General features: G+C 40.5%; 3 protein-coding genes across 3 annotated transcripts in view; all 3 read right to left on the reverse strand.

Annotated features, from left to right (window-relative positions):
- Positions 1-1,880, reverse strand: part of arhgap42a (Rho GTPase activating protein 42a) — a 30,727-nt gene extending 28,847 nt beyond the window's left edge. Inside the window, exon 1 of the mRNA XM_079651174.1 lies at positions 900-1,880. Coding sequence (XP_079507300.1) covers positions 900-1,386 — 487 coding nt within the window. The 5' untranslated portion in view covers positions 1,387-1,880. The remainder of the gene's footprint in view (positions 1-899) is intronic.
- Positions 1,881-2,030: 150 nt separating this feature from the next.
- bud13 (BUD13 homolog) lies at positions 2,031-6,994 on the reverse strand. The gene is made up of 10 exons (XM_079651177.1): positions 6,819-6,994; positions 6,571-6,655; positions 5,923-6,007; positions 5,584-5,844; positions 4,981-5,246; positions 4,323-4,431; positions 4,021-4,159; positions 3,757-3,938; positions 3,556-3,637; positions 2,031-2,470 (listed from the first exon to the last, which is right to left on the reverse strand). The coding sequence occupies exons 1-10, from the start codon at positions 6,947-6,949 to the stop codon at positions 2,377-2,379; spliced, it is 1,434 nt and encodes a 477-aa protein (XP_079507303.1). The 5' UTR covers positions 6,950-6,994; the 3' UTR covers positions 2,031-2,376.
- A 2,939-nt stretch (positions 6,995-9,933) lies between these two features.
- Positions 9,934-11,739, reverse strand: LOC307017726 (uncharacterized protein). Its single transcript, XM_079647454.1, has 4 exons — positions 11,567-11,739; positions 10,968-11,025; positions 10,504-10,827; positions 9,934-10,382 (listed from the first exon to the last, which is right to left on the reverse strand). Exons 2-4 carry the CDS (start codon positions 11,002-11,004, stop codon positions 10,291-10,293), a joined length of 453 nt encoding a protein of 150 aa, XP_079503580.1. The 5' UTR covers positions 11,005-11,025; positions 11,567-11,739; the 3' UTR covers positions 9,934-10,290.
- Positions 11,740-13,329: the final 1,590 nt, after the last annotated feature.

The following is a 13,329-nucleotide window of genomic DNA, read 5'->3' on the forward strand; positions in this document are numbered from 1 at the left end:
ACGTTTTAAGCTAGGAACAAGGAAAGCCATCGTGTTCAACATGTTTGGGTTTATTTGATGTTGTTTAGCCAGTATTGCACCAATGCTCATGCTTACAAAATATGATTCTCCAAAAATCTTCATCGGTAAAAACATAATTGGTACTGCCCTTAGGATGTCTTAGGTAAATGGCAAAACGATAAGAAAAGTTTGCATTTTCTCAGTTAGCTCAGCTGCAGATTTTTGCTTTTAAAGTTTGTGTCATGCTGTTAGACCTCACATATTGTAAAACAAAAATGTATACTCATTGGGATTTACATTCCCATTTCTTTAAATAAGTTTAATTATTCCAGTGTGCTGCTCCAATTAAACCAAGATAAAATCAAATACTCAGTCAGATGTCCCTGGGACATACTGAAATATTTAAGAGTAACAGCTGAAAAGGGCAGCTCCCCCTCAAAATAATATTAACATACAATGCAACCTGTTGAATATCAACCAGTATAATTGTCATTCAGACTAAACCAATGATACATCCAGAAAGTCCTCTGTATTGTAACCAGACCCAGGTGTGCAACCCAACAGATCCTTCACTGCACACTTCCAATTCTTCTAGACAGGCAGCTGCTTTGGATCTAAACATCTGTCACAGCCTTTTTTCTTCTTTTTTTTTAATAAATGTGGCCTTCATCTCCTGTCCCGGTGCCTACTCCGGTCCCTTTGGCTCCGGTCGTCCCTCTGGATCCGGTCGTCCCTCTCTCTGCCTCTGTCCCGGTCATCTCTCCTCCCTTTGCTGCCCCACTCCGGCTCTCTGTGTCGCCCCCGGTCCTCCCTGTCTTTCTCCCCTTGTCTGTCCCACTCCCTCCCTCCCCCGCCTCCCTGGTCCTGCATAGCACCGAACCCCAGATGGATGGGCTTACGGAAAGGCCTGTCCCTGCCACCGAACCGCAGCTGTCCGGACTCTTTCTTGCCTCCTTGCCCTCCCCCAAGCCGCCGGGGGACCCATCCCTTGAGGGTCCTTTCTTGCTCAAAATCCACAACCACTTCATTCTGGTCTACCACCAGCTTGTTGGCGTCCCGGCGGGCCCGGACAACAGACCGCTCCTCTTTGTACTCAATGAAGGCGTATCCTTTGGAGAAACCGGTAACGATGTCCCGAACCAGCCGGAGCCTTTGGATGTCTCCGTACTTTGAGAACACTTGATGCAGCTTTTCCTCCGTCGTCTGGGGGTTCAGGCGGTACACAAACAGCGTAAGCAGTGGGTCTCCAACAACGCCTTTGTTGGTCTTGTATCTGGCGGTCATAGCCCTCCATACCGCACGGTCATGGGGCTCCACGTCTGTGCCGTCGATGCTGCCAGCTTTCAGCGGGTCGTACACCTTCGCTATCGGACTCCAGTCAACCATCGTGGCGCAAAATTAAGATAACAATGTCTCTCTTTAAACACGAATTTTAGCAGCAGTTTAGAGGTGGTTATTTCGCAACACTCATCTGTTATTAGATACAAACCCCATTGATGCGGAGAACGTTTCACCTGAGTCTGTGTGCATCGACAAAAACATTCCGTAGTGAAACGAGTTCTAGTCACCTTTTAAAAGGTTCCTACTTACTCGATTAAGGTTGAGATCCTGTTTAAATAGTTGTTGTACTTTATTAAAAAAAAACTCACCGTCATTTATGTATAGTCATTACATAATACTGTAATTTACAATGCTTAAATATGAAATTAAACTATGCACAGGCCAATTCCTATTGTAATATCATTTAATTAAACCATTTTAACTCCTCAGCTAGTTTTTTCAGAGATTTTCCGATAATTTAGCCCTCATTTTAATCAACAGACAGAGTTTGCACAGTTGTAATGAAGATTGATCTACTGAGATGTGAGTTAAGTAGCTGTTATAACTTCTGATAATTGCATACTAAACACTATTCTATCTTTTGTTCAGTAAAATAAAGCTCCAAAATGTGAAATGACTCAATTCAAACTCAATCCCTTTACACTTCAGATTTCTTTGCTGTATGTGACCACTTATGACACAGGGCGCAATGCTTTACCAAAACATTATTTAATAATAAAACAGTGAAAAACACATCTGTTTTGGCTCCACATCGACTTATTATTATAAAATAATAAAGATGCTGTCACTTCACTGCTATGTACAATTATGTTTTTGTTTTTTCACTGTGTCATAATCTGATGTCCATTTGACAGTATTACATTACTTTTCATGGTAAACAAAGTATTTCTCAATCCATTCAAAATGTGAGTTCTGTTGAATAGATGAGTCTTATACACAGCTTTTTGAACAGCCTCAAATCAGATGTTCTGGCTCATGTTTAGTTCTAGGGACAAGTGGTCCTGCACTTCAGCTTGGCTTCAGATCTGATTCCCATTACATGTCCTCTACGCTCCATTTATAGGCCGCATCCTGGACTGCCCTTTTATCCGCGATTCGAGTGTAGCGTTTCTGTTCAAAACCATTTGACCTGCGAGAAAAAAACAATTCAAATTAGGTTGTTAAATACGCAATACACATTCAACTCCATAGTTGATTTGGTGTACCAGAGCAAACCTTTAATTTAAAAGGTCCCACGTCATGCTTTTCTGGTTATTACCCGTCCCCTTGTGTTATTTAGCTTTTTATGCATGTAAACGGTCTACAAAGTCACAAACCCTCAAAGTACACCGTGTAGCGAGTGAAACTCTAACACAGAAAATACGTGTCTATGCTGCCCCAGAGCGCCTCGTTGGAGATTTTTCTTTTTCCATTTTTTCCTTCTGGGGAATACTGAGGTAACAAAGTCCAAATGGACCAATTGGCGGAGCTTCGCATACACACTCGGAGCTCAGGCTGTGAGTGTGTGTGCTCAGGGTGAGATCCGCGGTGTGTCGCAGACCCCACGCAGCAACCAGGAAACAACACAAGTAATCCAGCTCACACTGTCCACTCATCGAGCCTCAAAGGGCGGAGCAGCGAGCCCCGCAACGTCCCGCCAACACGGCACCCAGACCCCATCCAGCATTCTCATCTGTTTGTCATTAATGGTGTCATTTTCTGGTTGTTAACAAACACCATTGTAACACATAAACACTGATGTCCCGCTATAACGGTGGTTGACTAATCAGAACAGAGTGGGCGAGCTGACCAATCAGAGCACAGTGGGCTCATAGGGAGGGGGGGGCAGGAGCTCCAACAAGGCGTGTAGGACAGAGAGTGAATACACATACTATACAGAGATGCTGTATGAGAAAACCAATGTGATGTTGGAACATTGAACAATGTAAATCTATTCTAGTAGACCCCAACAATGGAATTATGATCAGTAGAAATGGCCATGACATGGGACCTTTAATACATAGACAATTTAGAAAGGAGACAAAGTATTAAGAGTCAATTTCATGTATCGTCTCATGGGCTTTGGTAATGCCCCGCCTGAGACTAGTGGCAGGTCCTGAGTCTATACACTCTAATGGGAAATGTAAACTCAAACCCAGATTATGACCCTTTCTTTCCATTGACCACTTTTAGTCACTCCTTCACAGACTGACAGATACGAATATCACACTGTACCTGTCGCATCCATCCCAGCGATAACCTGGTAGAAGATCGAAGCGGTTTGGAGGTGGTGGAGGACCTTTATATCTAGGTTTGTCTGCAAAGTAAAACAAGAACAAGGTTACAATATACACTATACATATATATATATATATATATATAGAAGGGAAAAACATGTTGCATCAGCTAACCCAGAGAACAAGGTGCTTAATTTACCATGTGTGTTTGAACTGCGTTCCTTTTTCTTTCTGATCATTGCAGCCATTGGATCTCCTTCCCTCTGCTTATCTCTCAACATGCGATCAAGATCCTCGTCGTCGCGTTGACGTGCCAGCGGCTTATGGGCTTCATGCATCGCATCTTCAAGTTTCTGCTGATACATCTGGCCCTGAGCCATCCTTAAAATACAAATAGACTTTAATCAACTTCATGGGGTCACGATCACACTTCTCAAATGTGTGGAATGTAATGCAGACGTACCCTCTTCCCCACTGAGCATATTTCTCATCTTTTGCTGCCTTTTCTCCAGCTTTCTTTAGCTTCTCTTCTCTCTCTGTATCCAAATCCCTCCTCTTACCAGTCTTGTCTCGGAACACTGTCTGGGCATTGCGTGATTGATCTAGTAAAAGCAGGAAAATAGATATCAAAGGTCAATTCCTGCATCACTGAACTTCAATAAAACACTTATATGTTTGGATTAAGCATAGATACTGAAGATGATCCAAATCTGGAAAATCCAGTGAGTTGTTCCATAATAATAATAAAGGAAGAAGTGAGCAAACCTTCCAGTGGCAGGTTGTTTCTGTCTCTGCGTTTGTTCTCCTCCTTCTCCTTTCTTAAAACATCTATTGAAACAAGACCTGACGTCCCACCAGAGAGCATCCTTGGGACCTAAAAAGAAGACAAGAAAAATTGCTGATTCGGTCTGATTGTTTGCATACACTGAATTATTAAGGAATATGATGTAATATTCGGAGGCCGAGTGACACAGTGGGTTGTGCTTTTGATCATCAGATCAAGGGGGCGTTGGGGAACTCCAGTTCGAAACCCGCTTCCGCCGCCACTACGTCAGGCCGTTGTGTCCTTGGGCAAGACACTTCACCCGAATTTGCTCCTGTGGGTATTGTCCACAGTACATGTGTGATATCAATGTGTACTTTTAAAACGCCTCGATGACTTTGAGGTGTGAAGATGGGCGGTGTGGCGCAGTGGGCTGTGCATTGATCATCAGATCAAGGGGGCGAAACCCGCTGCGTCTGTACAGCCGTTGTGTCCTTGGACAAGACACTTCACCTGAATTGGTTCCTGTGGGTATTGTCCACAGTACATGACCATTACATGTATGTGTAATGTGTATCTGTAAAGCACTTTGGGTCATGGAAAAAGCGCTATAAGGAAATATTATTATTATTAATATCACTCTTTGAACTCTTTGCTCACCTGGCCAGGCCTACGAGGTGGTGACAGATCTCCATCAGAGTCCTTTCCACCCCGCGGTCGCCTTCTGGGTGGCGACTGGTCCGAATCAGAGCCCCGTTTTGTTTTGTTTTTCCTCCTTGGAGGGGATTGGTCCGAGTCTGCATCTTCTCCCTTAGGCAGCTTTTTTCTTGGAGGTGACTGGTCAGAGTCTGAATTGTGCCGATTCTGAGCTCTTTTTCCCAGTGTTGATTGCTGAGAATCAGGTGAGCGTTTTTTACTTGATGAATCTGACAAAAAAAGTATTGTTGAGCGAAATGTTATTATAACAAAGCACTTAAACCGTATGTTCTTATGTGGAACAAGTGGAGTCTTTTCATAATGACTTCTAAAAAACTGACATTTGTTCCAGCAAAATTAAAAAGAGGTTTCCATTGACTATCAAGTAGTCAAATAAAATGGCCATACATTAAACAACTTTACGGGTATTTTCCAATATGTTTCAATAAACTTGATATACTGAATACAAATCTTTCTTTTCTGTTTGGTGATGTCTTTTTTATGACTTTCCCCATCTTTTTTTCTCTGTTTTTATCCAGAAAAGTTACTCCTCATCAACCTTCTCACCTTTATTTTCTGCCTTCCCCGATTTCTTCGACTGCCTAGGAGGTGACAAGTCTGGGGAGTCATGACGACCTCTTCCTTGAGGGGACATGTCTGGGGAGTCATGACGACCTCTTCCTTGAGGGGACATGTCTGGGGAGTCATGGCGACCTCTTCTTTGAGGAGATATGTCCGGAGAGTCATGGCGACTCCTGCTTGGTGCCTCTGACTCTTGCTGTTGATTATCTTCTCCTTCGACTTCTTCTGTGTCTTCATTTTCGTCAGCTGTTGGTAGAGGAGACCCAAATTAAATAAGCCTGTTTAGCGTGGATACAATACTTATCATGGGTACGTCCACATTACCTCCAATAACTTTCCATCTATGGCTGGTTCTGAAGGCTTCCAGCTGTTTCACATCCGCTGGTCTTTCGTCAATCATCTCAGCAATCTAAGTAGGCAAACGCAAGAGGGGACATTTCAAGAGAGTGTTTGGAAAGTTTCACAGAAACTGCCTATATAAGTCATCTACATAACATGGTAGACATTTGTTTAATACCTCTGCTTGTATGGAAGCATTACAGTCAGTGTGTGGCAGATCAATAAGCAGAACTTGAATTTCACAATGTTCTCAAATCTTATGGATGTAACCATTAAAAGAAAAGTGTTGTCTGACTTCTTTATCCCAATATAATAAGTATATCTTAATTCAAATGTAAATACATAATGAGGGTTTTAAAGTTTTTAACCCGTATTATATACCCCACTACCTCAAAATGACGCTAATTTACTTGTTTTTTATAAAAGTGATTACATACTTTTCAAAAACATTTTCTACATTCAATTGCAGGTTTAAGACACAAACATAACAAATACGTGATAATCTGGTGATTACGTAATATCAAACAATGACAGTACACGGTATGTTTACATGAATAAGTCAGCGTGCTAATCACTGCATGTGAATGAATGGACACAGGCTAGCCAGATAAATAAAGTTAGCTAACTTCTTACCACTGGAGCTTCCTCTTCGTCTTCTTCCTCCTCCTCCTCATTGATCATCTGTTTCCAGTCTATGTCATCGTCCACAATTGTAAGTCTTGAAGAATGGAAGGAACAGTAAGTATAGTTATGAACACTTTTCATTCAACCAAAATAAGTTTTATGCAGCGACAGCAACGGCTACTTCAGTTAGCTTAGCGGCTATCACTCACACACAACTTGCTAACAGAGTCTTGATACAAACCTTCACAACGACTTACCTTTTATCTGAAACCGGACGCCGTTTCTTTTTAGGCTTCCCCTTTGACTTCTTGCCATCTTCGTCAGCGGATAAATAACGTTTTAGGTACTCCGCTTTAGACAGCTCCAGTCCTTTAGCTGAAGCGGCCATTGTTGTGTTGTCGGAAACTACGGATAGCACCGAGTACCAAAAATGTCGAAAACCAGATGAGAAGTTATGTTAGCAGCTAAGGGCTAGTTTGTGCGTGTGTGTGTGTGTGTGTGTGTGTGTGTCTGTGTGTGTGTCTGTGTACGTGTGTGTGTGTGTGTGTGTGTGTGTGTGTGTGTGTGTGTGTGCGCGTGCGTGCGTGTGCGTGTGTGTGTGTCAGTACCAACAATTGGTTCAGATTTTAAAACACTGCAAGAAGAAGGGATTTGCAGTGGGTTTGTTCCCCACACACTTTTGCTTTTTAATCACCTTTTCATAGAGTTTCAGAGTGAACAAAGTGAAGTCGTTACAAAATGAAAGTCTTAGATTTACCATTCTTCATTTGGGGACTGTAGAAGTTGTTGATACTTCTTAGAACATGCATGTGTGTATGTACAAGGAATACACAATGCATAGGCAAGTGGTGGCTTTATTCAGGACCACAGCATGTACAGTGAACATGTACATTGCATGCCGACTACCAACTGAATGCAGAAACCCTTGATAATAAATGTGTTAAATTAATTGACCAATTATTTAATGTTGCAATATCTTTAAAATAAGTAATTACAGGTCAAAAATGGATTTTGTTTTCCAAGGGCCTCTCCTGTCCTTCACAGGCCTACACTTTAAATCATGAAACTTCAAAATCATAGCATCAATGTAAAGGTTCTACTTGAGCCCAATTTAAATACCATAAAGAAAGTATTGAAGCCAGCTCAAGCCAAATGTAAAATGTATTTAGTTAACAGTTGTTTTTGATTTAATTGATTTAACACACACCCCCCCACGCACGCGCGCGCACACACACACACACACACACACACACACACACACACACACACACACACACACACACACACACACACACACACACACACACACACACACACACACACACACACACACACACACACACACACACACACACACACACACACACACACACACACACACACACACACACACACACCAATTATTAAATGGAGTAAATAAGATATAATAAATAAATAACTATTACTTGATAATTTTGTTCACAACATTACACCTGTCCTCTAATCTCTATTAGGATAAATGTGCATGTTTGGGCGTCTTAACGCTCCTGAAATGTACCTAATCTTGTTATCTCTTTCATTGCAGAGCTGGGGAAATGGTGTATTTAATAGATTCTGATCCGTGCAATTTTGACCGACATTAGTTCTAATGTTAATTTGAATTCAACCCATAAGTAATTATTTAAAGTAACTCTAAATGTCCTATGATGATGGATTAGTGTTCAATTTCCAAATTGAATTTGAACAAAAGTGAGATATTTCCTATTAAAGAAGGATCCTTTGCACAACTTCCCCTTCAGAGTGGCCCAACATAGCTTTACGTACCTGGGTATCAATACACATGTGCTTGCTCATAGTACGTTTCCTATGTTTCCCAATCTACCTAATGATTCCACTTTGGATGTTTTCTTGACACCATTTCCAACTTTGAAAGGCTCAATTTCCCATATTTACAACCAAATTCATCTCTTGCAGCCGGAGTCATTCAACTCTATAAAGACCGCTTGGGAGGAGGATTTGGGTGAACCAATACCGGATGAGGTATGGGAGGAGATTCTAGGACGTGTACACAAATGTTCAAGTTGTGCAAGACATGGTCTTAAATGTAAACTACTACACTGTATTTATTATACCAAGCCCTGTTTGGCAAGGATCTATGACAGTGTATCACCAGCCTGTGATAGATGTCGACAACCTCCTGCGGACCTCATCCATTTGTTCTGGCTTTGCCCATCCTCACATACGTATTGGGTAGAGATTTTTCCAAACTTTTTCAGAGCTAATTGGGGCCCCAGTGGCACAGAAGGCTCTTCCTGCATCATTTGGGGTCTCCCCCTTTTCACCCTCCCTCCCTAAGTCCAAGAGAGACGTGATAGCTTTTACCACCCTACTGGCTAGAAGGTTGATATTGACCAAATGGAAAGCTACTGTACCTCCATCTCACTGGATAAGAGACATCCTTTTTTTCCTGAAGATGGAAAGGATTAGATTTTCTTTTGGCTCCTCAAATATATTTGGGAAAATATGGGGCCGTTTTTTCAAATTTGTTAAGAGGATTAAGTTCCCAATCATTACTGATTAAACTTTTGAATTTTGGAGGGGTCCCAAGTTACACTGGACGGGTTGCCACGGGGAGGAAGTGCTGCCATACTGACATGTTTATTATTGAATTTCTTTATTTTGTTTGTATGTCTGTTTGTCTGTTTTTGTATATCTGTTTGTCTTCTGTCTGCTTGGGATTTTGTTTGCCTTGGTGTTAAGCAGTATTTACATTGTTACTCTACCTATTTTTCTATAAAGTGAAGATTTGTTTACCTACTTTTGATAGATGATCTGATTGAATAACTGTATGCTGTTGAAAAAACCCAATAAACAAAGGAAGAAAGAAAAACGTTCTGCTTCAAACAATGCTCAAGTATGCAAGTTCAATTTGGTTAGCTATATTAACAAAAATGGTAGAAAGTAGCGCAGGTTAATTAACTGAACGGTAACAGGAATGTGGTAAATGTGCATGCATAATAAGAAGTAACACATATATTCCTTTTTATACAGTAATTAAAGGTAAAATGACAGTATTATGAACAAAACAATATGTGGCTATGTTTCACTTAATATCAAATCAAATCTAATGTCAGATTTCATGTCGTAAAACCAAAACATGTGATGGAGTGTGTCTACTGTACTTGTTTACCTGCTCTGTAGATCATCTTGGGATTACCACCCTACATGGAAACATCGAATACACCTGCAGTAATGCTAATGATGTGAAACATTTGCCTTTTTAGTCAGACTTTAATCCAACTTGATGGAGTTGTTCTACATGACGCAGCTTTAAAATAAATATCCGTCCTTATTATTTCCATCTTTGTCCAATTAATTCACAACAAATCAATGTCTGGTTTTAATTAGCCTCTCTTTATTGAAAACAAATGTTGCGGCTTCCAAAGTATTATTTACATTAGAAGTTATTCAGTCTATTTGGGTGTGACTCCTCAGAAAAAAACACATCTCTAAACATTTCTTTTGAGTTATCTTCATTCTTTCTGGTCAAAGAGAGTTAAGAAAACATTTTAAACTATTGTTGTGTTTATGGGAGGGAAACAAGAGAGAAAGAGAGATACATTTTTAAGCTATAGGCAACATCTAATACACATGTGGTTGTTGTTGTTGTTGTTGTTGTTGTTGTTGTTGTTATCAGATGCGTAGGTGTGGTTGGATATGGGTGTGCCAGCAGAAGCCTGTAGGGTTTGTTTAGCTGTGTGTTTGATAGAAGAAGAGCAGCAGACAAACGATCCAGGAGCCAGAACTCTTCAGAAACATGGCTGAACACTGGGCGACTTCCTCTGCAGAGGAAGAAAAGTTGGATGTGAACATTTGAAAAAATGTTCTCGAATGTGTCTCCCACTCACTTTTTCTCACGCTCACTTGCTCAGACCCACACACACACAAAGCCGATCCACCTACCTTTTTCCACAGTGATGCTGGCCACCTCCCCACACATTTTGCACATGTACGTAGTGGTGTGGAGTGTGTCTGTGTAGCCGCTCAGGGTCATCCTGTAGCCCTGAGGATCCAGCTCCTCCACGTAGCTTTTGTTTTTGAACTCCTTATCTGCAGATGAACCGGACACATTGGTGTTAATGATGTACTCTTTGGTTCCTGTGGACCAAGAGAACTCGTAGTTGGCAATCTGGCTGGGCTTGGGCGGAATCAGACAGTCAACTCTGAGGTCCTTGTCATCTTCAACACACACGGATATCCGATCGCACTGTGCTGGGATCAGCAGAACTGTGGCAAAACAATAAAAGAGCAAATGATAAACCCAGTGGAATTGAGCAGATTTGTATTTAAATGTAAACCTTATTATTATTATATGGTCTTCAGATACAACAAAGAAGAAATATTAAGTTATACAAAATAAATCTTACCTCCCAGCACTCCAAATACAAACAGAGACTTGAGCATGATGGAAAAGCACCCATCCAACTTTATTAAAGACAGAAAAGCAAATTACATAGAGCATCTTTAAATATTATATATATGTAAACACTGTTTATTTGCAGTGACACGCCAAATTGAAAATCAGTGCTCGTGTCATAAGTTATTGTAATCTCAAGTAGGGAGAACAAAAACACAATAAAAGGGAAATTCTTAAGAAATACAAAATCCTTTGGTGCAGTAACAATTATTTGGTTTGATTTAGGTGTCTACAAGGTTGAGATGCTACGATCTAAATTGTTAATGTCCTCTAGTTGCCTTCAGAATTTGACTAGATGCAACTTAGATGAAACGATTTCTATATTTGTAAAACTGTTCTTCACATTTCCCAATGCTCTTGACACAGTTTTACATTAATGTATCCATATGCAACGTCTCATGACACAAATTAATTATTTTTGTTTACATATCTCTGCAATTGGGCATTTTCTGTTATCATGTCCTTCATTCCCTTATATTCTTTTTACAGCATTCCTAATGCTCATAACTATTCCCATAGCTGGAGCCGAACATCTTAGAGGAGACTTACCTCTCGTCAGGGCTGGATGATGTAGCAGTTTCTGCCTGCGTGTTCCTGTCCGGCTGGAGGATAAAAAGCTGTCGGCTTTAGTGTGCAGCAATGTAGAGCATCATACGTCTGAGACGAGGTGGAGAAATACAGAGAGGTAGAGGAGAGAGGGAGGGACGAGGGTGGACCACAGAGCGCTGATTCGTCTTTCTCCTCTGCAGTTCCTGACGGAGGACACAATGTAGGGCTGAAAAACTCTGTCATCATCATTTTCACAGGAAGCATAGTATGACCTTATTACCTTTCCTCTCTGGTCCTCTGCTCACCTTGTCTCATTTACAAAGCTCTTCTCATACAGATGTTCACTTTATGTTTATCTCTATGCGGTATTCTCCCTTATCTATTCAGTTATGCTGCTGTTACACTTCCTATATTACTTTGACAGAGATTCGTTCTTATAAGATGCTCTATTTAACGAGCACATTACGTACTCTACACTCTACACTTACTATTTTACAATATTTGTAAAGATAATTTAAAGATATATGTCCTTTAATTGACATTCTGTTTGAAAATCAATACTACCACAGGGTAAATGTGTGACCCCCAGACATTTCTAGCACCGTCATACCAGATGGCTCAGTGTCTCCACCCTGAGGCCATAACAGGAATTTCACAGAGTAAGCTGGAAGCAGCTACAGTAAATAAAGCATGCATCACAAGGCTCCAGGGTATATGGGATGTTGAGTTGTTGTTGTTGTTGTTGTTGTTGTTGTTGTAGGTGGATGGCTATGACCAATATCATCCAATGAAGGACTTATTTTTTGAAAGTGAGGGGGCTAAATGCTACAATGACATAGATGAAGATATATTACGTGTGAAAAAAAGTAATGTTGTCTTAAATTTATTTTAAAGGTCCCCTATTATACTGTTTTTCATAAATATATTATAGGTCTCAAATATATACAAAACATGTCTCTGAAGTGTTTGGCTCGAAATACCAAACAGATCATTGCAGCATCCCATAATCCCCTCTGTTTCAGCCCTGTTTCAAAAGTACTGATTCTCTATCTTTTACTTTAGATGAAAATAAGGAGCCACTCCCCACACCCCTCTGAGAGAGATTTGGTTAAAAAGAACACAATGGTGCTCTACCTTTTACCTTGGTTGGTGATTGGCTAAGCCAACAAATCATTATGACATCATAAAGTGGCCAAAATCTGATCAGCTCATTTCCAGACAGGTCTTCACAAAGGGGACACATGTGTATGTATAAAAGACATGAACAAGTGGATTTTGCCTAATAGGTGACCTTTAAGGTAAACTTAAGAAAATGCACTTCTTTTACTTACTTCACAATCACAGATCACTGGGCTGTTCGAAGCATGCTCTGTGCAGAAGGCAGGAAAACAACTCCCTGACGTGTATTTCACCTGAACCTGGCAAACAGAAAAGCCAGACAAGAAAAGGAAAGTCAGAGTTGTAATAGGCTACTATTAAAATGTAAAGAACATTAAGACAGATGAGGAGTTGCACAGTGAACTTATATTATTGGTTATTGACAAAAGGCTTAATGACTGTTATCCCTTCTTCTTTACAATGTCGCTGAAACAAAACTCAGCCAAATAATTACATTCCTATTTAAATATGATTATTAATTTGTTGTTGATTAAAACAGTTTGATGGCATCCTGTAATTAGATTGCATTCATATATGAATGCGGTTGAAATACATGCAGAAAAATCTTTGTCTGGAAATAAATGCCTGCTGGAACACATTTCTCT

The sequence above is a fragment of the Notothenia rossii genome (assembly GCF_949606895.1).
Source record: "Notothenia rossii genome assembly, chromosome: 9".
NCBI lineage: Eukaryota > Metazoa > Chordata > Actinopteri > Perciformes > Nototheniidae > Notothenia > Notothenia rossii.

Excerpts from the sequence above, each read along its gene's own strand:
- bud13 (XM_079651177.1), bottom strand. The coding sequence starts at position 6,949 with ATGGCCGCTTCAGCTAAAGGACTGGAGCTGTCTAAAGCGGAGTACCTA. Across the intron at positions 5,845-5,922 it reads TAGATGGAAAGTTATTGGAG|CTGACGAAAATGAAGACACA; the intron begins GTAATGTGGACG and ends CTCTACCAACAG. Across the intron at positions 3,939-4,020 it reads TATGCTCAGTGGGGAAGAGG|GATGGCTCAGGGCCAGATGT; the intron begins GTACGTCTGCAT and ends TTGTATTTTAAG.
- LOC307017726 (XM_079647454.1), bottom strand. The coding sequence starts at position 11,004 with ATGCTCAAGTCTCTGTTTGTATTTGGAGTGCTGGGAG. Across the intron at positions 10,828-10,967 it reads TGTATTTGGAGTGCTGGGAG|TTCTGCTGATCCCAGCACAG; the intron begins GTAAGATTTATT and ends GTTTTGCCACAG. Across the intron at positions 10,383-10,503 it reads CAGCATCACTGTGGAAAAAG|AGGAAGTCGCCCAGTGTTCA; the intron begins GTAGGTGGATCG and ends CTTCCTCTGCAG.